Source organism: Trachurus trachurus, assembly GCF_905171665.1.
Source record: "Trachurus trachurus genome assembly, chromosome: 15".
Taxonomy (NCBI): Eukaryota; Metazoa; Chordata; class Actinopteri; order Carangiformes; family Carangidae; genus Trachurus; species Trachurus trachurus.
In genome coordinates this window covers 14,626,000-14,646,926 of record NC_139906.1, presented here as the reverse complement: position 1 = coordinate 14,646,926, position 20,927 = coordinate 14,626,000, and the positions used below count along the sequence as shown (strand labels likewise).

Below are 20,927 nucleotides of genomic sequence, written 5' to 3'. Positions count from 1 at the left end.
AAAAAAGAGGCTGAAGTAAAAATGAATGCAAGACAGTGGTGGTAAGTGGAGCAGAGTGTAACGTGAACAGTAAATAACTGTTGAACAAATGCTAATAGTCTAATGTTAGCTTCAGACCAGCGGTGACCAGTTAGTTAACGTTAGCGAGTTGGACTGCACTGGAGTCAGTCCGACCGACCACCAGACTGAGGGACTCGGTGCGTGCGGTTCTGGTGCTCCACTTGGTTACGGTCGTTAAGTGACAAAAAAAAAGAAAAAAGAGCAAGGTTAACTTAACGTTATCTGCTGGCCTCCTTGGCAGCAAGTAACAGCACTATTAACTTGTAGTAGTAGTTGAGTAGCCTATTATTATTATAATAATATTATTATAATAATATGAAAGTGTAAAAGCTATTGGTGCTATGAAAGCTATGCCTAAGGAAAACATTTAAAAATCACTCTCTTATCTCTCCTCAGGATTATTATTTAGGTTTCTGACAGCAGCAAATCAGAAGGACAAAGTGCTTCCTCCCAGTGCTGACAGTGAAAACTGTAAGTGTATTGTCATAAAGAATCTTTAGAGGACATGGCATATGTTATCAATTAAAGTAAAACTGTCTTTTGTTTTTTTGTCATATCAGTTGAACGTACACCTCCAGTGAGACAGCAACACCTGCCCATCATGAAGACGACATGTCACCAGCTTACACCATAACTGGACATTTGGAATTTAAAAAGTTTAAATTTCATACATTTTTTGTTGGTGTTCGATTATTTATAAAATTATGGTGATAAACACTGGTTGGAGGGCCCCCTGGGGATTTTTGCTTAGGGCCCCAGCAGACTCTAAAATCGCCTCTGGGTTTGAAGACAAAATAAGGAATGTTTGGAAGTGATTACATAATTCTTCTTTTTTATGCTAATCCAACGTAACCATCTCCTGGCTGTAATTGTAAGACAGATAGTATATTGATCTCCCTTGATGGGAAATAAGCATCTCCATTTCACGCAGAAGCACGGGCAAGAATATTCTCTTGTAGATCAGCAGGTGGGCTTAGCATGTTCAAAGAGCAAATGGCCATTAGACGTTAAACCAGGGCACTTGAGGCCAACTTCTCATGATAGCACTTGTGTCTTATTCTACCTTCACATGCCCCAGAGCTTTCCAGACATCCTGTGACAGCAAATCATTGACTGGTCATGAATAATGATTCTGATTTCAGGCTCAGTTTGTGCTCACTGGAGAACAATTTGATCAATACTGTTCCTTTAACAGCTTAAATGAATAAGTGCCCATTTGTCCAATGACCTTTGTTATACAGTGTTGCCGGTGTCTAAACAGCAGGGTGTGAGCTAAGAGGAAGTTGAGTGTTTTTAATCTTTCCTTTGACTTGCATATACATAATTCAAAACCAACTGATGGGGCACAGCATTTGCATAACACCATGGCTGTTTTCTAATTGACCCCATTTCAGCTCTTAATCATCAATCATGAAACTGACGTGATTTACAAAGCCTCAATAAAATCTCCTCAGCATGGCTGCAGATACCTTAAGCTTAATAACAACTTGCTGTCTTGCCTTTGGTGCACCAAGAATGTTAATTATGTGCTGTAAAGCAATATTTTAAATTATTATGGACATGTGCCAAAACATACTATAGGGCAGGGGGAAAAAATCAATATATTAATAAAGCAGTTTTACGTGGAAAATTTGAACATGATGATGCGAAGGGCATAATTAAATATGTGTATTCTGCTCTTCAAGGCAGCATCACATCCTGCTGAGTGAAATGTTTTTTGACTTCATCCCCACCAGGCATAAAATCGAACAGGAAAACATCCACCCCACTGTGTCATGAGCTGTTAGTGTGGTTCTACCCACCCAAAATGTGAAGAGGGTAGTGATGACAGCCTGCCAAGGCCCACATTTTAGCCACTCTGCAACATCAGAACATTTCAACACATTTTCATCACCCATCAACTCTCGTTCAAGACATCCCATCGATACCAATCTAACCTGCTCAAATACTATAGGGGGCTTTGTCAATAAAGCTTTCTCTCTGTGTCTGCACAGGTCAGGGATCTCATTGTCAAACATGGGGACAGTGTGCTAATATGGAACATGCATTACTGTGGAGCTACTATATATGATAGGCTTGTGGTCTGATGCTTGGAAAGGAGATACCATTTACAGGGTTACAAAAAAACTGAATGTATATTTTAAAAAGCTAGGTTCATTCTTCATCGTCAATTTAACTAAAACAAAAGCTTAATTAGTGATTTTACTATTACATGTTATTTCCCTGTTGTCTTACTCTCTCTTGCTGTTCTGAACCATGTTTCTTTACACTCTATTGCACTGGTCATTTATTGTGAACTCGACAGTTGAGGCACAAATCCAATGAAGCTCTCAGGTGCTGTGGCAGGGGCCCTCCGAGTAATAGAAAATTAAGTGTTCTGGTTTGCTGGCTTTGGAAATAGCTTCTTCAGCCTGAGGATAAGAGGGTAAAGAAGAAAAACAAAGAGAAAACTCACCAAAAACAATGACTTACACATACACCTTTATAGTCAAAAGATGTAGGCTATACTTCTATAAAGTTTATGCTGATACTGCCATTATTGCCAACACTTCCTTGTCACTGCAGCAAGATGTCTCACTTAACTGGATCCATTAGTCTAGTTTCCACTTCAAGGACAGATGTTTTGTTGAATAAACCCCAAGTCAACCTGAGATGAAGAGGGGTGATTTCTTCTTGTCAGAATCTCCTGGATATTTTTAGTAAGCGGAACGTTAATATTCCAGACTGAAATGCTTCCAGCATGACCTTTAAGATGACAAGTTGTGTGAATTATTTCAAGCATCTTCTGCCCTCTCGTCAACCTGCTCGTACAATGAAACATGGCAGCTCAAAGTGCATTCATTTTGGGTGGCTGTACTGTACCACTCAGAAAAAAAGAACTTGTCTTTGGGTCACAATGTTAAAACTACCAAGTGTATGTTTCTATTTTCCTGACAAGCGACCTCCTTTTGCAATCATGACCTCCCCCTCTCAGTTAAAAAAAAAGAAATGAACACAGTATCTTTCCAGTACTTTTTACAACCAAAACTGTACCACAGCACTGACTACAGAAAGACTCAGGGCTGTTTTTTGCTGTCAATCATTTTAGAAGGCACTGACAAACAAACCATTTTGTAATGGTTGTGTAAAGACTGAGGACTTGGTGAGCATCAAGTTAAAATTTGTATGGATGGAGAAGACTTTTAAACACAACAACACAAGTGCACTTTGTTTCAGAAGGCAATTATTCCTTGAAGGCCTGTCTGTAGGAAGACTCCTGATGCATTTAAGAATGAATCAGTTTTGGAGCAGGACAGACTAGGAGAGATAGTGGCTTATAATGTGATTAAAAAAAAAGATTTGTGTTTGCGAGAAGAGATTTAACTGAAGACTAAAGACTTCCATGAGTCAATTTTTAGACATTACCTTTACCAATTCCTCCTCAACAAATAAGATCAAACTTAAATACACTTTAAATTTGCAAATTCTGATATTGCTACACAGCCAACGTTTGCATTTACAGCTGTTTGTTATGTAGAATCAAACAGCCTGTCAAACCTACAAGGGTTTTAATAATACTATTCAGGCTGCTTAACATTCACACACGTGATCTAATTACTTAAAAATGAATGTAATAAAGAGAAGATATGTTTTACTGTGTTTAAATATTTAACAATGGATCAATTTGACATGTGACAAAAGTTTCACAAACCTGTTATATTCCTCACATTAAAGAGCCAGCTGTTATCCATATTATGTGCAAGAGGAATGGGGGTCTTGAATTAATTCTTTCCTATCAGAGTAATTACTCTGTCATTTATGTTATGGGGAGCTGTTGCTGCATGAAAGCAGATAATACTTCTGCTTCATTCATGATAACCTTGTATGGACTATGAAATGATTCAAGAACAGCAGCACACTAGCCCTCAGCCCGGTAGCTAAAGTATTAACTTCACATAGCATGATGACAGCTGATGAAATAGTTTTCTTCATAAAAAGATCTATTTAGAAAAAGGTTGCACTTAAAGCAGAAGTAAGCGATCCGGTCGTTTTGGCTAATGCTGCGTTCCAGGCAGGCTTTTAAAACCGTAAATTACAGCCTCAAGTCACGACTTACGACTTTGTAGCGTTCCAGGCAACCCACTCGTGTTTTTCTGACCTGTTTTACCTGTGAAAGTCACTATAACGGCCACTCGTAACTTCCGACCCGTGAACTCGTACCAGATCGAACTGGTACGACTTCACAGGTCGGAAAAACACGAGTTACGGGCTGCCTTGAACGCACCATAACGTCTTGTCAGCCGATGGAGTTAGCAGCCCCCGTCCTCGTCATGGATCTATTGGTCCTCGTCCCTACATCACCACATTCAGGCGCATCCCTTGGCTGCACACACAGAGAGGACTGCCCCTTTATGCCGTTCTCTCTCCTCATTGGATAAAACTTGTAGGATACAAGAAAAGTTTTCTCCTGGGCTCAGAGCAGAGCAGAGTGACTGACAGACCCGTGTTTCGGTCCAAACACTCTATATAAGTGATTGCTGTCGGAAGATAGAACTATTTAAGACTTATATTAACACAAAAATATTGCTTACTTCTGCTTTAAAAATAAGAGACCATGCTCATGAAAATGAAAGAGACAGGGGTTTAGGGGTTTATATGTAAAAATCTAACTAAATATAATTAGTTATAATATTATAAATATAGAGAACATGATGAGAATCACAAAATTAAATGTATACTGTATACAGTATACCCCTCCTGTTTCACTCACTAGTTACCAATTTGTCTCTTTTTGTTTGTTCTTTGTCTGGTTTACCTTATCTGCCTGTCCCTCCAGGGTTGTTTTTTTCTCCATGTGTCGGTGTCAGGCATGTTGACGTTTTTCTTGATACAAAGTTTTTTGGGTTTGGAGACATTTTGTGTTTCCCTCTTTTTCCCTCAAACTATGTTTTCACTCACCTGTGGAGTCTGCGTTTGGGTCCTGTATTTCAAGCCCAATACGTGACAACCTCATTGTCACTGACAGCATGTCTCTGGGGAAAAAAAACAAAAGACTGAAAATATCTCATAAAACTGCTGTTCAGAGAAACAATAGATCACACATTAATTAAATCAAATACAATTATATTTGTATATCACTTTCATACAAAGTTTGCATCACAAAGTGCTTACAGAGACTGAGACACACGGAGACATGTACAATGAAAGAGAAAGTGAAAGGGACATACCACCACCCCTCATCCCACAATGCTCTCATGACAGTGTGTAGGGAGCCAGAGAGGGCTGAGGCAACGCTATCATTACTTTGTAATGAGAAAACACTATGATAGCAATGATAGGAGGTAATGTTGAAAAAAAAATCTAAATATAAAAACTAAGAAATAAAAGCTAATCCCTAAGTAGTAAAAACTATAAAACAGTAAAATGTGTAATAATTTTGATAACTAATGAGAGAATAAATATGAGCTACAAGCAAAATATTACCCAGACCTTAAGAAGGACAAATTGACCTGTCATTAATCTGTGTTTTTAAGAAGTTTTTTGCTCAGGAGGGAGCCTCAAATCCTTCTATCCACTCAGCATCTTCCTCTGCTTTTGCAGGAGGGGTCTGACCCCCTTCCCTTGATTCTCCCGCATTATTCAGGCCACTTTTGAGTAATTGCCTTGCTTTTCCATCACTCAGCTGAGACCATAAAGCCTGCACTTAAGAAAATACATACTTGTGCTCCAATGACGTCATCTTCCTGCATATACCTGCAACAATACGTCAACGATGAGAGACTCCACAGGTTTCTCAGAATTTTTTGGAGAGATTAATGCCATCCTTCCTGTTTTGATGATGGTGGTGGAAGGTGCAATCTAACAGGTTGCCTGAGTTTCCCTGAAGTGTTTATTTGGGTCAAGATCCTCAGGCTATGAGGGTTGGTGCATATGAGTCACATCATTTTCATACACATCAAACCATTTGGTAGCCCATCCTCAGCAGGATGGACCTCTGCAAACCTCAATAGCAGATCTACCACTGACCTCTGTTGCAGTGTTCAACAGAAAATCTTTTGTTACATATCCCCACTGAGGAAACCATTTTACATCAGTGGGACTGTATGTGTGACCTGCAACTGAGCTTGAAAACGCCTTTCATCAAATATGGCGTCTCATTATGCGTATCACAGTAAGTCATATTCTTTTCATGTATCATATTGAGGTGCTGTCATGGTAGCCGAGATGGAAAGATTTAGCAACAATGAGAATGTGATGAATATGATAATATTACATTTCCTTTTATATTGATGTGCCTATTTTTTGTCAGTAGTTAATAAATTATGTTCTCTGAGTATATATTTCCACAAAGAACAAAAACATGTCATCTTGTACGTAGCCTAATATGTTGGGAGGAAATCAAACATCAGAGCCTTTGAAGTTAGAACAAGAAAGCAAATATTCATTTTAAATGCTGTTAAATAGGTAACAGAGTCAATCTTGTGGACAAAATCTGTGTCTGTTGAACAGTTCATGCAGGAAGGGCTTTTAGTCTGAGAAGCTTTGAAGTACTCCACCTGGGCAGAAACTGAGCTGTGGTTTAACAGCAGGGAGCAGATCCAATCTAAGAAAAAACATGTTTTCTGAGAGCTTACTTGCATTAAAGACTCCACTTGGGAAGTCGCCAGTCAGAGGTGAGGTAAACTTTGTTCCGTGTTGGTCAAACATATGATTGATTGGGTAAGACCCAGCTCTGAGCCTGAAAGCTGCCTCATGTTGCTGGCTTCATCTCCAGCTGAATTCTGATGAACCTGAAAATGCCATTCACATGCTTAATGGGGCTTCATTCACATGAGCTGTCAGGCCATTTTCCATTTTACTCTTAACAGTGGTGAAGTGGTCATCTTCCTGTAATTGAAATAAAATGGGAAAACATAAGTATAGTGCACTGCTCATATACTGTATATTTTGTGAAGACTGGTGGCTTAGTGGGCAGACTGTTTGGCTTTACCTTGCTTTGTCTCAGCAGGATACAACTCCATTCGGTTGCCTTCGATTGCGACTATGTGATCTCTCTTTTCATGCCCCTATAGAGTCACTAACACATGAGATGTTGCCTCTAGCCACATATTTATCTGCCTCTGTTTGAACAAGATTAATACTGGGATTTATACACAGTAAATGTTGAACAGGCTTAGGATAAGACAAAGCTGCACAGAGACACAGAGATCAAAAGTCAGAGACAGCAGCTTCATTTTTTCAGGGTGTAATTACCTACTTTAAAAAGAGGACACTTTTTGAATTACACAGGTTGGGCTCGTAATCTTGTTGCTACATGTAAATAGACAGCTTGTTGTTGTGCAGTATTCCCCTCCCACATAACACCATTACATTTAAAAATTTGTTCCCCTCTGATTTTTGGTGGTATGGAGCTGGCATAAATGTTCAGAGTGCCAAATACCGGAGGGGAAAAGAAACACTTTTGAAAACATCAACATGAGTGTGAGCAGGATTCAAGAAAACACTGTTCCTTTATGTGTCTGCTTGTTTGTTGATTTATTTTTCCCATTTTCCAGAGGGGGAAGTTTGATGGATTCTGCTCTTTCCCTTCTCTTTTATTTCTCAGCAGAGAAGAGGATTATAAAAATCTCTTAAATCATTTAATGAAAACATCAACCACATGGTACATGGTGCATTTTCGCCTTTATTTTCTATAGATTCAGTTCATATGGTTTTAATCAGGTGGTCACAACATGGAAGAATAGTGCATTGTTAGTTTAAGAAAAGAAATTGTTAGTTAATAATTTCTTTTATAATGTATCAGTTGTTGAATCATGGTGGCTGTACACTATCTCCTTCATCTGAGTTGACAGAGTGTGCTAGTTGAACAGTGTGGGTGATAAAAGAAGCTTTTTTTTTTCTCCTGCAGGGTCAGTTTAAACAGAGGTTGAAAGAACTGCTGTGTCTTGGTGCTACACTTAAATCTGTGACCATCACTGGCTTTTTAACTGTAGGAGCTGGTAAACACTCTGTGATGGTGCCTCTATTGAATTATTTGTGTTTTGTTGCAGTGTGGTGGGCTCCAACAGCCCGTTCATTTTGACGCTCAGGAGGCAGGTCAAACACACTAACATTTACTTCAGTGGAGCATCCATAATGGATCAGAACTGTTGAATTACATTTACACACACCAACTGATTAGTCCTTAAATAACCAAATCAGTTTGTGTGTGGAAAACAGCCCTAAATAGTTATAATACATGTATTGCAATTATCACTTAGTATGCAAGATGCACTTGTTGATATTTACATTTTACGTCTTCATACATAGTCACAGCTATGTTCTCAATGTGTTATTATTGAATGGTCACAGTTCCTGTTTTTCATACATGATTCACAGAAGCATGAATGATCTTGAGGAGTACACCAAGCTCTGAGACTGTATGTGGGTTATGAACCACAGGGTGCTTACAACATGTATACATAACCATGTAAGCAGTTTTATTAGTCTAACCTACTTTTGACCATGTTTTCCAAGTATAGTTAATTGGCCATATGTGAACGCGAGATCATGCTTCGCTATGACTAAGAGCAACAGTCTTATGTTGATATATAGTGACCCCCAGTGTTAAAATGCTGAAACACCCACAAGCCCACACTGCCATGTCATGGGGTTTTGGACTGATGGTCACAAACAACTATTTGCTCATTTACTGTAAGAAGAAACATTACAGAGTAATGAGTACAGTCTCATTACAGTTTTTCTCAATTGCTAAAACACTAAACCCTATTGTCTGAACTAAATGCTCAGTGCCCTGAACCCATTTATTGAATTGGCCATCCTTTTGGCATGAACCTTAAGCACTTTGCACATAGTTAGACACAACATATTCTCACCCACTAAAACACATTTTGCATTAGCCTATAATAGTAAACACAGGTAGCAAAAGTGAAACTCAAAACACAGGTGTCACAACTTAAACACAGCAACTGAAAATTGATCATACTTGTGGCTAATGATGTGAAGAAATCAATATACGGTAAGCCAGTTCATTATTGAAGTTTACTATGGACAGAAGCGATCAGTTAGACAGAGGCAGAGTAAGTAAGTCCTGTGGCCGGACCCAGCACATCGACATGATGCTGTAGATGAATAATTGTACAGTAGATAGCCTATGCACTTTTGTAGTTGTAATGTGATTCCTCTATATTTCTATCTTTTACTGTAAGTGCTAAACAGGATTTTTGTTTTGTTTAGCAAAATGCATTTTCCTATTGTGAACATAAAGATTATAAGATACAGCTTTATACAGCTATATTTATGTTTTCCTTTTTTCTATGTTGTGTGTAATGACTGTTCAGTGGTGTTTTCCGTTTTGATTGTCTTGGGGTCTGATCTGACAACAATGTTTGGTTTTGCACTGTTTGAACTGTTTTGAGGCAATAGTTTGATTTTATGAGTCAGAGGTTTTGTGAATGTAGTTTGGAAATTGGGTTTCATGTTTTCAGTTTAGAGAAAAGGATGAAAGGTTTCAAGAAATGTATCTTAGCAATTGAGAAAAAAATTAATTCAAAGGGATCAACCTTAGCTTTTTTTTTTTTCTTTAAAAAAATGAATAACAACTGAAATTGAAAACAGGATATGCATTTCACACTTGGAAGAAGTGTGAAAAAAGGAACAGAAAAAAAGAAACCACAGTTTGCCCCCCTTCTCTATATCAAGTAATACCCATCTGCCCAAAGCTGTACCAAAGAATAGGCAGTGAGAAAATAGCAGCTCTGTGAGAAAACGAACCACTGGTCTCTATAACCACAGAAAATGGCAAAGCTTTCATGGTGATTCAGCCCTGTTGGAGGAAACACTAATGTTAAAGGTGACACAATGGAACAACAAGTTAATATGTGCATTAAAAAATAGTTTTGTTCCTTTCTGTTATGATAATACTAAACCCACCAAAGTAACTTACAGTGACTTACTGTATGTCTTACTTCTTTGTCACAGTTCCAGAACACAGCAAAATTATTTGGAAAATAAAATATTATAAACTGCTTACACCCCAAAAAAAACAGATGCTTAGACCAAAGCTTGTTGTCATATGGGATAATGTTACTGTGTGGTCGGTTCAAGGTTGAATTTGGTGATATTTGCCCTGTTTTAGCCAGGAACCATCTGAAATCATCTGTGATGTCAATGTCTTGTGACCAGATCCACATAGAAGGATCCACAACCATCCTTTACTTAAAAAAATATTCTCTTTTTTATATTTCCCAGGAATAATTTCTGTTCTCTATTTGTTGTGTTTACAGTAAAAACAAATGTACTGTAATTTTTTGTATTGTAATCATAACAGACACTGTGACTGTACAGTATTCTCTTGTAAGACTCTTTTATTTACTTGTTACCAACTGTAAAAAAGAAAAAAAAGAAAAAAGAAAAGGGTAAAAAAACACTTGCAAAAAAAACCAACAACCTGTCAATTGATTACTGTAGAAATTCTACTTATAGCCTAAGCTTCACACGTTTGCGAAAATAGAAATAGTGTTTTGTGTAAAGTAGTACATTAGTGTGTTGCTGTTGATTTGAAAGTGATTCAAAATGGTGCATGTGTGTATCATTTTGTTGCTAAAATTATATTTTTAGAACGAATTATAGGTTTTGATTGCAGTTTCATTTTGACAGAGCTGTGAGGTGTTTTACAACAAGTGTTGTGTCTTATCTTGCTTTTGTGTAGAGTTTTGACACAATGAGTTAAATTTTGCAGAATGTGTGTAAGCAATCGGCAAAAACTGTAATTTGTCACTTACTAGCAGTTCTCAGTTAGGAAATGATCTGGTCTCGACTCATCGTCACTTGAAATGTTTTTATGTACTCACACTGTGGCTCACTGTCACTGGTACATTTCTTTCACGCATTAAGGCCTGAAAGTCACACAGTTGCGATGAACTGTCAAGGCAGAATATGATTCATACGCTTCATACTATCTCAAAGTTTTGAGAGACAAGTTAACACAGAGGAAATCAGAAAAACCACACTGGGTGGAATACTAAGCCTCAAACTGAAAATACTGTGTCACTTTCCTCTCACTGCCTTATATGTTCAAACTTGTTGGTTACACCAGCTGCAATGTAACTGCATAACTTAAATCATCTATATTTAAAAAGGTTCACATGTCAGCTCACAGGAAACAGCCAGTGTAAAATAAAGAAACATTGGCTGACTTGTGTTAGCTACTGTAACAAGGAAGCAACAGTATTGTATACAGCTTCTAATGTGCTGACATTTATGGGTGCATTTTTTACAGATCTGAAATGTCCTCATCTAGACAGTGGCTCAATTGTTCAGTTGTAACACAATGAAATGTCATATATCTTGGGAACAGAGAAATACGTTAATGTGGTAAATTACATTATTATTACATTACAATATATTATTATTAATATTACTGTGTTACTATAGTTGCAGCAATGCTGCGACTAATGGGGATCCTAATAAAAAACAAAACAAACTGTCACTGGTAACAACTTGCTAATGTTATTAGCTGTGGCCAAACGTATTGGTATTGGTACTGTACACAAAGTTTGTTGCTTCAGTGTTTGTAGATTTTTTTGTCAGATGTTAGCTACTATGGTTTGCTTAAGTATAAGCATTTCATAAGTGTCAATGGCTTTTATTGACAATTGCATCAAGTTTTTTAAGTTTCTTGGATGGTTGGGAAAAGTTGCACTTGGATGATGATTTGATACCATTCTTTATTCACAGCTGTGATCTCAGTGAGCCCACTCCCTTACAGTAGCTGAGAAACAACCCCACACATGAATGGTCTCATGTGTTACTGTTGGCATGACACAGGACTGATGGTATAGCACCCAGCTTTTTTCTGGATGCATCAAACAATCGGAAAGGGGATTCATCAGAGAAATTGACTTTCCCCACTCAGAATAGCAGTCTGTCCCTGATCTTTTTCCTGGAGAGAAGTGGCTTCTTTGTTGCCCTTCTTGACACCCGGCCATCCTCCAAACGTTTTTGCCTCGATGTGTGTGCAGATGCTCTCACACCTGCTGCTATTCCTGAGCAAGCTCTGCACTGGTGGTGCCCTAATACCACAGCTGAATCAACTTGGGAGATGGTCCTAGTGCTTGCTGGACTTTTTTGGGCGCCTTGAAGCCTTACAACAATTGAACCTCTCTACTTAAGTTAATTTTAATGGCAACAAGGAACTTTGCAATTAATTGTAATTCATTGGCTCACTCTCCATTACATTCTGGAGTACGTGCAAATTTCCATCATAAAAACTGAGGCCGCAGACTGTGAAAATTAATATTTGTGACATTCTTAAAACTTAATAGGGCTGTACACCCCTTACCTCTCACGATGACGTGGACACGGATGTCTTGGGTTCACATCCATGACTGTGTGGGTGAGTAACTGCATTGCTGTCGCTTTACAGTAACGTGTCACTGGGTGTGAGTGTAAAACACCCAATGAGACACATACACTGTAAAAGCAGACGATTGGTGTTGGATAGGCAGTTTACCAAGGTTGGAGGTATAGCTCAAAAGTTAAAATATCTGCAAACTAGGTTTACAGCACAGGGTGTGTAACCTATACTGTAGATTATTCATGGTGATAAAGTGACTGGTTGACGGTGGTGTGCCAAATTAGGTCTGTCTGGTTTCGGGGACATGGTAGTTGTGTAGTCAATTGGTAAAGTTTTCTATCTCACTGTTTAAAGAGAATTTGTGTGGGTTTGTTCATGTGTAAAGGACAGATATGGTGGACAAATTGAATTACAAAATAGATCTTCCCACACAGAGTCTAAAAAACACAATGCAAACTTCAAAGGTTTAGTTAGAACAGCATAAAGTTCTGCCCACTGTTGAAGTGCTTTATTGCTCAAAAGATGAGCACCCTGTTGCAGGGAGCAGCAGGGGGCCTGCTTTGTTTGTTTGACTTTGCTGAATTAGGCTTTGAACAGAACAAAATGACTCAAGCTGCAATAGGATACAAGCAGGAAAACGAACATGAAAAAGGATCATGAGACTCATCGACTGGAGCAAGAACTGGAGATGGAAAGCTAATTACAACGTTACAGTATGTGAATCTCAATTTCAACAGGGCATAATAGTCTGGACCTGGATAAAATGGAAACCTTTCCCCACCCTCTCCTGAGGATACTCCTTCCACCTTGGAGTTGGCTTACAACTTGAGGTTAATGCCAGAAAATAATGAGGAGACACCATTTTTGTGCTGTTCAACTGTCAAACAAGACAGCAGTCTTATCTGAAGAGGATTTTGTTCTTACAGTGCGTGCTTGCTGGTAAGGCCCAAGAAGTACAGTATTTTCTGTACTAAGCATATCTGACAGTGAAGATTGCCACAGAGTTCAGTCTGCAGTGCTAAAAGCTAATGAATTGGTGCCTGGAGCTTATTGTCAGCAGTTTGGGAAGTGAAGGAGGTCACCGGGGCGGGCATATATTAAACTTATCCGTGAGTTCAACATACAGTTCAATCGCTGCTTGACAGTTTCTGAAATAGAAAGTTGACTGAATTAGCACTTTGTTAAAGAGTTCAAAGATGCTGTCCATGAATGTCATACCACATATTTGAAAGAGCATCACATTTAAAGGGTCATAGAGGGCCACAGTAGCTTTTAGTTTTAGCTGGTTGGTTCTTTCCAGAGGCCGGGAGATTGACAAAGTCACTTTCTCATTGCCTGAACCCTCTGCCCCTCTACTGATGCTGCTGTGGACTTGTATTGACATGACAAACATGCAAAGCAAGAAGTAAAGTCCTCCAAATCAGTCAGAAACCTCTTGCTGTAATTAATGCTGAACATCAGGTTGATAAAGAGGATAAGTTGCAGCACTTCATACTAATTGAAAACCTTGGAGTTCCTGGTAAAACTTGAGTTCTTGCTTTGACCCTTACCACAGTCTAGATTAAATATGATGTGACACACTGCATTCTCACATGTTCTTGAACATGATGTTGATGTAAAGATGGGTTTACCATTCTAGCTGGGCCTTTTGTAGAAGAGGAAAAAACACATTCAGACCTTGTTCCAACTTTAGCAATGTGGTTGCCATTTGCCATTACCAGGCCAGACAAGCTATACTTTTATCAGATGGGGGATTGTGTGGCTCGGAGTGGTTCTGCAAAGTTTGTAACCACCGTCACTTTGATCTTCTCAATATTACATGCAACCACCACTGATGTCATGAGCCAGGGATATTGCATCATAAATTGCATCGTTTGTCAGCCTTTCAGAGTTTTATGCATACACGGTCATGCCTTCTGGATTGAGAAATACACCTGCCACCTACCAGTGCTTGATGAACCAGTAGTTTCTGGGCTAAACGGGTGTACAGTGTATTTAGATGATATAGTCACAATGATAAATAGCTAGGACTTTTGCAGCTTATCCAGGCCCTGTTTGATTGCCTGGCTTCAGTGAGCCTCACACTGAACTTAGAAAAGTGAGACCTTGTCAAAGCTGTAGTGACAGATATACACTTGGCAGTGAAGAAGAGATAAGTTTCCTCCTCTCACTTCAAAGAAAGACCTCCGAGGTTCTCTTAATACCAATTGTAAAAAAAAATCTCTCAGCTGTAGTTGCTCCCTTGTGTCAACTGAAGAGCCTAAAGGTCAAGCTCAAATAGTCGGGCCATTGTTAGAACGTTTTTGAAGATGTTAAACCTCTACTTACTTATTCTTCAGTGCAAAAAATTAATTAAGAAGTAGTGATACAAGTTAATTCTGTTAAATGTAGAAAATATGACTTTTATTTATATTTGGTTAGTTTCAAACTGCACAAAACATCATAGTGTATAGCGGGGAGAATCTCACTTAGCTTTGAATGAAACAGCATGATAATGTTTTACTTACACTATTTGACACACTGTCAAATATAATTAAAGATCAATCAAACTTTTACGATCAGTTGGATGAACTGTGGTTGGCAGACACTGCACTCCTGCTCCACTGCTCCTGTTATTTTCCACTTTTTGACACTGCCTGTATCGCTTTGATCCAATCCTTTCTTTCTTCGCTCGTAGCAGCCTGAAGGAAGTAGTGAACCTCATCTGAGGTGATGATCTCAAAGAGGTTGCCGTCAATGTCATATTTTTTGGCTGAAACCGGGAAAGGAGGAGTTAAAAGGGATGACTTGGAGAGACACTACTGGCAGTAAACACCAATTACATCTCCTGGTCACAGTCTGTCACAGTGGTGATGCAACTGGACATATTTGTCATGGGGCAATGATCTCACTCACCATCAGGCACGTACTCCACAGCTGTAACCACAGATCCACGGAGATGGATCGAGCCCAGAGGTTCATCACCCTGACACCAAGAGAGAAAGGACATAAAATAAGAACGAACGTATGGGCAAGACAACATACAGTATGTGAGAGGAGAGAAGTCCACTGAAAGAATATTTTTTGTGTGTTTCAGGTTGTACAATCCTGTGAACCTACCTTTGAGGGGTCATAGTAATGCATAAACGCAGGGTCATCTCTCAGTATGAACTTTCGCACCTTCCAGTTTTTTCTCCTATGTCCCTGTAAAAAAAAATAACACACAGGCTTTTTCTAATGTGCTGAACACCTACTCAGCAAACAAGTCAAACTGAAACACACTTCCTCTTTCAGTGAATGTGACTGGTGACTCTAATTAGAATAACACAAAAATGGACTGGTGGGTGTTGTTTGTATCTTCAAGTTTGTGTATGAAAGTGTGATGTTTTACAGAGTGAATACGATAGTTTCTCATAATTATTATTTGTGGCATATAAGTAGGAAGAACAACAAAAACCACTGTATTATTTGCTTTCTTATTCACCTGTTTCAGTAAGCATCCCTGTTTTATGATATTTCCTCTGAATTCCTCCTTCACAAGCACATCTTCATCACTGGAGTAGCCTTCACAGAAGAACCCACTGTCTGCCTGCCATAAAACACAGCAATGCACACAAACATCATATATATTTGTCTTGCTGAAAAAAAGAAAGATTCAAATTTCCATGTCTAATATCAATCAAATATTATAATCAAATAGTAACTTTATGTCACACATCTGAACTTACAAAGTAGTAAAGAGCCTTGGTATCATCTAAGAAGGCTGATTGCTCTCCCTTCTCAGCTCCATCCTTTGCCACGTCCCCTGCAGGCTGGAGAAAACCTTCATTCAGGAGCCCTGTTGCTAACATCAGGGCCTCAGGCCTATTTCTTACTTTGTCCTTTGAAATCAGCCACTCTACCACTGTTGCACCTGTGTTAAAAAAAAGGGAAAGATAAAAAAGAAAAGAAAATTGTGAGGCCACCGAAAAATAAGAGAGAGATAAAAACTTCCTCCACACCTGGAACATCAATACAACCAAAATAGTCATACCAGTAAAGCAGTGGTTGAAGACCCGTTTATCCTGCTCCAGTTTTAACTCTTTCACGCCATCATCCTGGTCTTTCATCAGTGTGTACAGCTCACTGGGAAAACACAATGTGAACTCTGTGAACACTTTCAACATGTCACACCATACTATCACCTATCTCTAAGCTACAGTAAAGCAATCAACCCTTCAATTAACCCCTGTCCCATACAGTCATCCAACCCTATACTGTACTGTAACTTGGCACAGGGGGCCTAAGTAGCTTATGTGAATAGTGGATATTTAAAATGGCTTTACAGGTTTCTTGTCAGCTATTTTCAGTTAAATTACTGAGTTAACTACATCTTGGTTGGTTAGCTCACTACAGCTGATGAAACCTGCTTGCAACATTATACTTTCACTGTCTATATCAACAGTCAGCTTTAGTTCTTTCTGTTGGAAATCAAGACATATTGTTTCACAAACTTTCAACTGATGGCTCTTTTGTCACTAGTGTGGCTCTGAAGAGTGTGGGGACTAGTTGGGCTAAATAGGGTGGAAAGACTCCATCAACAGCTGTTGTGAAATGATGTTCTCTACCAACAAAAAGATTTAACAGAACATACGTCAGGTTTACTGTGTCAGGTAGGCGAATGGAGCGTCTTGTGGACTTCCTGGCAAACTTTTTCCCCCCCTGCAGACAGGTAATGGCTCGTTTGATGTCCTTCACCCACAACTCTCTCTCCTCCACATGTGAGGCTTGAAAGAAGTGGTCCTGCTTCTTGTCAGTGGTAATCTTGAAAACCAGCTAAATGGAAGATTTAGAAATAATTTTAGCTTTTTCATCAGTCTGGAATTAATCAAATCTTCAAATCCTGTACATTTCATCATGCACTTTGAAACACTAATTGTAGCTCTGAACTTTTTGACTACTATGATTCTCTCACCGTCCTCTTGGCAAAGTCCTGACAAGGACTGAGGAGCGTTGCTCCCTTCAGGGGGATCATTCCTTTTGGAGAATTGTCTGTTTTCTTTTTATAGAACTCCATCCCATCTTCTGACAGCACCACCCACACGGCCTTCCAGGAGTTTAGCAGTGTACCCTAAGGATCAATAAAACAGGTAACCACAGGCAGGCAAAACTATTAGACGCGAGAGTAGTTGCTACAAAGGCCTTGTCGCAGCACTGTATTGATGGAGTATTCTGATGTATGCCTATTATAACATCTCTGCGTAATCCCCAAATGTCCCCTTGCCTCATTTTTTTGACAACTTCCTCATCTTCTCTCTTCTCCAAATAACTACCACAAATAGCACCATACATCATGCGTCTTACTTTTAACAGTGACCTTCAAATCCAGTGAAGTCCACATATAAGGTCAGTGACACCTCAAAAACTTCACATAAAACAAGAAAGTTAACTTTATATCCAGAAAATGACACATGAAAAACACCTATTTAATTACTAGTTTGACATGATTTTGTTTTTTAAATATACTGTTTCATTTCACACGCTGAGTTAACAGCTTGTTGGCAGAAGAAAGTGAAAGCTCACCATAAGAGGGAAAGCTGTTGACTTTTAGCTGATCAGGAATTAGTGGCATGAAAATAGAGAAATAAATCTACATTTAGGTCTTTAAAAAAATCCTTGGCTCTCACGATCGCTTTCTTGACCAGTTTGAGTTACTTTTTGTTTTTGATTGACAGACTGACGGTCTGATGGTTTTGCCATCTCTACCCAGTGAAGCGATGACGAGTCACAGTCAACAGTGCTGCTCTGGTTTCCCAGCTGCTGAGGAACTGAAGGATTCCAGTATACTGAGCCTTGCCTCTATATATAAACTCCTTGAATTGCATCATTATAACTAAAGAAGGCAGGGAAATAACTAACATAAGACCATGGATAGAGCGAACAATCTTTGGTAATGAGGGATTAACAGCTATGACAAACTGCAGGTATCAAACATAACAAGCTACATAAACACACCTGCCTTAAAAAAAAAGTGTGTTACATTTTGGAATTTGAAGTAAATAAGAACAAAACAGAGGCTGTGCTCAGTGTGGGAGATAGTCTACCATGGGGTGAATGCTTTGTCTTGCTCACCTGGTAGAGCATATTGTCAATTTGGCTTTTTGTTCTTGACCCAGCAGGCCAGGTTCCAGTCTGGGCCTATGGCTCTTTGCTACACATCTCCCTCTTTCTCTCTCTCTTTCCCCATTTTTCCAGTCTTTCTCTCTTTCTCTCTCTCACTATGCCTGAAAAAATAACTTTAAAAAAGGACAGATAGTCTGTCTTTTCTTGCATTGACTGAGAGATCATTTTACAGGTAATACAGCTGAAATCACCCTCAGTCTTATTCTTTTATGTGTTGCTGAGAAACTGTTCCCTTAAAACGAGCCATTAGGGCTTTTGTTAACTTGTGATGTTACAAACTATAGCCCTAACGCCTAACTATAACTCTTTTAGAGTTGCACAGAGGGGCCTGAGGGAGGGGATGTAAAACCAACTAGAGATGGTTTTTGGTACTTAATACCACACATAGACCAATATGTCTGTTCTTATGAGGGTCACACACAGCTAATTTTGACATTTACTGTAAAACCCCAGACACCACAATCATTTGCTGTCCATCAGCACTTTCTGACTTCCCAGCCCTGTTTGTGGTACACATGCCCAGTTTGTACTGTAAAAATAAAATTGAAGAAGTGAAACTAAGTTCTAACTGGATATAAGTATCTAGTTTCATTTTCGGTAACACTTTATTTTAAGGGGTCCTTGTTCCTGTGTATCTACCTAATTAATTACAGTGTAAGAAATGCTTGTGCAAAGAGAGAGGCCACTTTGGCATTTCTTATTACAAGTGTAACAAGGACCTGTAAGTACACCAAAATACACTATGTATTTACAATGTAAGTACATGTTATTACATACGTTACATAGGTAATTACACTGTAATTAATTAGGTAGATACACAGGAACAAGGACCCCTTAAAATAAAGTGTTACCTCATTTTCATATTTCAAAAGTAATTCCTAACAGCAGGGAATGGTAGTTTAGAGCAAATACCAATCAGTAATAAAAAGAGCATCTGTCAGTGACATTTTCAGCCACTATTTGGACCAAGCAGATAAATAAATTGTCAAGTTTGGTTGGACAAAAAAAAAGATCTATAAATTATTGACAATAAGACAAATCTGGAGCTGTTATGTCATTTGTTGTTGTGTTTGAATCTTCTTACATGAAATAAGCTGTTGAGGTACTGTGCAATCATCCGTACGTACATAGCTGTGCAAGAGCTTTTACTGCTGAACATTGCAAGTTTCTTTGACCAGCTTTTTCCTTGGAGTTCGATGTTTCATTGTATTTTAGTTGACACACAGTAAGTCATGAATGGATCAGGAACTAATCATCTGTTTGTAAAATACCTCTGACTTTTCCATGACACACACATGTTCTCTAACAACGCCCTCAACCACAACCATTACGCACATCTGTGGCTACTCATAGCACCCAGTTGAAACACGGTTTCATGTTTTACTCTACGCAGAATCAGGAACTGGTGTTTTTGTTACTGCTGTGGAACAGAAGTGTGTATTTCTGCATTATGTAGCAACCTTCATGTGACATTCACAACTGTTACTCTAGATTCGGAACAACATTACTTTTCTGTTCAGGAAACTGCACCCTAACGGTTTGTGGATGTTTATGTGTATATGTAGTCCTTTAACGGTTTCATTTACTGATGCATCAACTAACCTTAAACCTGCACTGACAGTGAGTGATTGTATCACTACTGTGGCAGTTGTCTCATCATGGTTTGAACACTTAAATGTGGCACCTTTATGATACTATCTGCAGTTTATTCTGTCACTCACATTTTTATTGCAACTGCATCTCCTTGAAGTTAATATTTTTGTGTGGCTAGAAAGCCAAAAAGAAAAAACCGAAATACATTTAAATATCTGCCTTTGGCTGCAGTACCAATTAAGTTCTCAGTTTTGATATAATTTCTGCTATACTTTTATAAATGTTAAACTTGACAAAGGGAGTTCAAGCTATAAAAATGCCACCATATGCTGAATGATTTTTCCATCTACGTCTTACCTTTTTCACCAAGTATCCCTCTCTGATCTCTTGTGGCTCCATTACTCTGCTCTCTGCTGCTGTCAAACGAAACGTTGTTAGTGACTGTCTGAGCCGTTTGACACCCAGTTCTCCAGATATATCTCTCTCTCTTTCTCTCTATCTGCCAAAACCACAGTCACACACAGATACACAAGCAGGAAGTTGCGCTGCTGAGTCTGTGACAACAATGACTGGTCAACTGCTTCCTCTTCCCTATGGTATTATTAGTTACAGCTGCTCCTTCTGCTGCTACTGATATGTAAAACTAGATAATAAAAAATGCTGTTAAATATGAAGAAGTAGCTAGAACGTTTTGATATAAATGTTCTTACAAGTAATGGAGGTTTCTCTATACAGTTATCTTAATTTGTCTGAGTTGACTCAATAAAGTATCAGAGACAAAGGTTGAGAGAGAAAA

General features: G+C 38.7%; 1 protein-coding gene across 1 annotated transcript; it reads right to left on the bottom strand.

The window, feature by feature from the left end:
• Positions 1 to 14,859: 14,859 nt before the first annotated feature.
• Positions 14,860 to 20,596, bottom strand: plek (pleckstrin). The gene is made up of 9 exons (XM_083988107.1): positions 20,489 to 20,596; positions 17,331 to 17,486; positions 17,010 to 17,191; positions 16,410 to 16,501; positions 16,105 to 16,289; positions 15,861 to 15,965; positions 15,497 to 15,580; positions 15,293 to 15,362; positions 14,860 to 15,149 (listed from the first exon to the last, which is right to left on the bottom strand). The coding sequence occupies exons 1-9, from the start codon at positions 20,528 to 20,530 to the stop codon at positions 15,010 to 15,012; spliced, it is 1,056 nt and encodes a 351-aa protein (XP_083844233.1). The 5' UTR covers positions 20,531 to 20,596; the 3' UTR covers positions 14,860 to 15,009.
• Between the last annotated feature and the right edge of the window lie 331 nt (positions 20,597 to 20,927).

Coding starts and splice junctions, on each gene's coding strand:
- plek (XM_083988107.1), bottom strand. CDS start 20,530: ATGGAGCCACAAGAGATCAGAGAGGGATACTTGGTGAAAAAG. Junction 16,290..16,409: donor CTTCAACCACTGCTTTACTG/GTATGACTATTT, acceptor TTTTTAACACAG/GTGCAACAGTGGTAGAGTGG. Junction 15,581..15,860: donor AGGGATGCTTACTGAAACAG/GTGAATAAGAAA, acceptor TTTTTTTTACAG/GGACATAGGAGAAAAAACTG.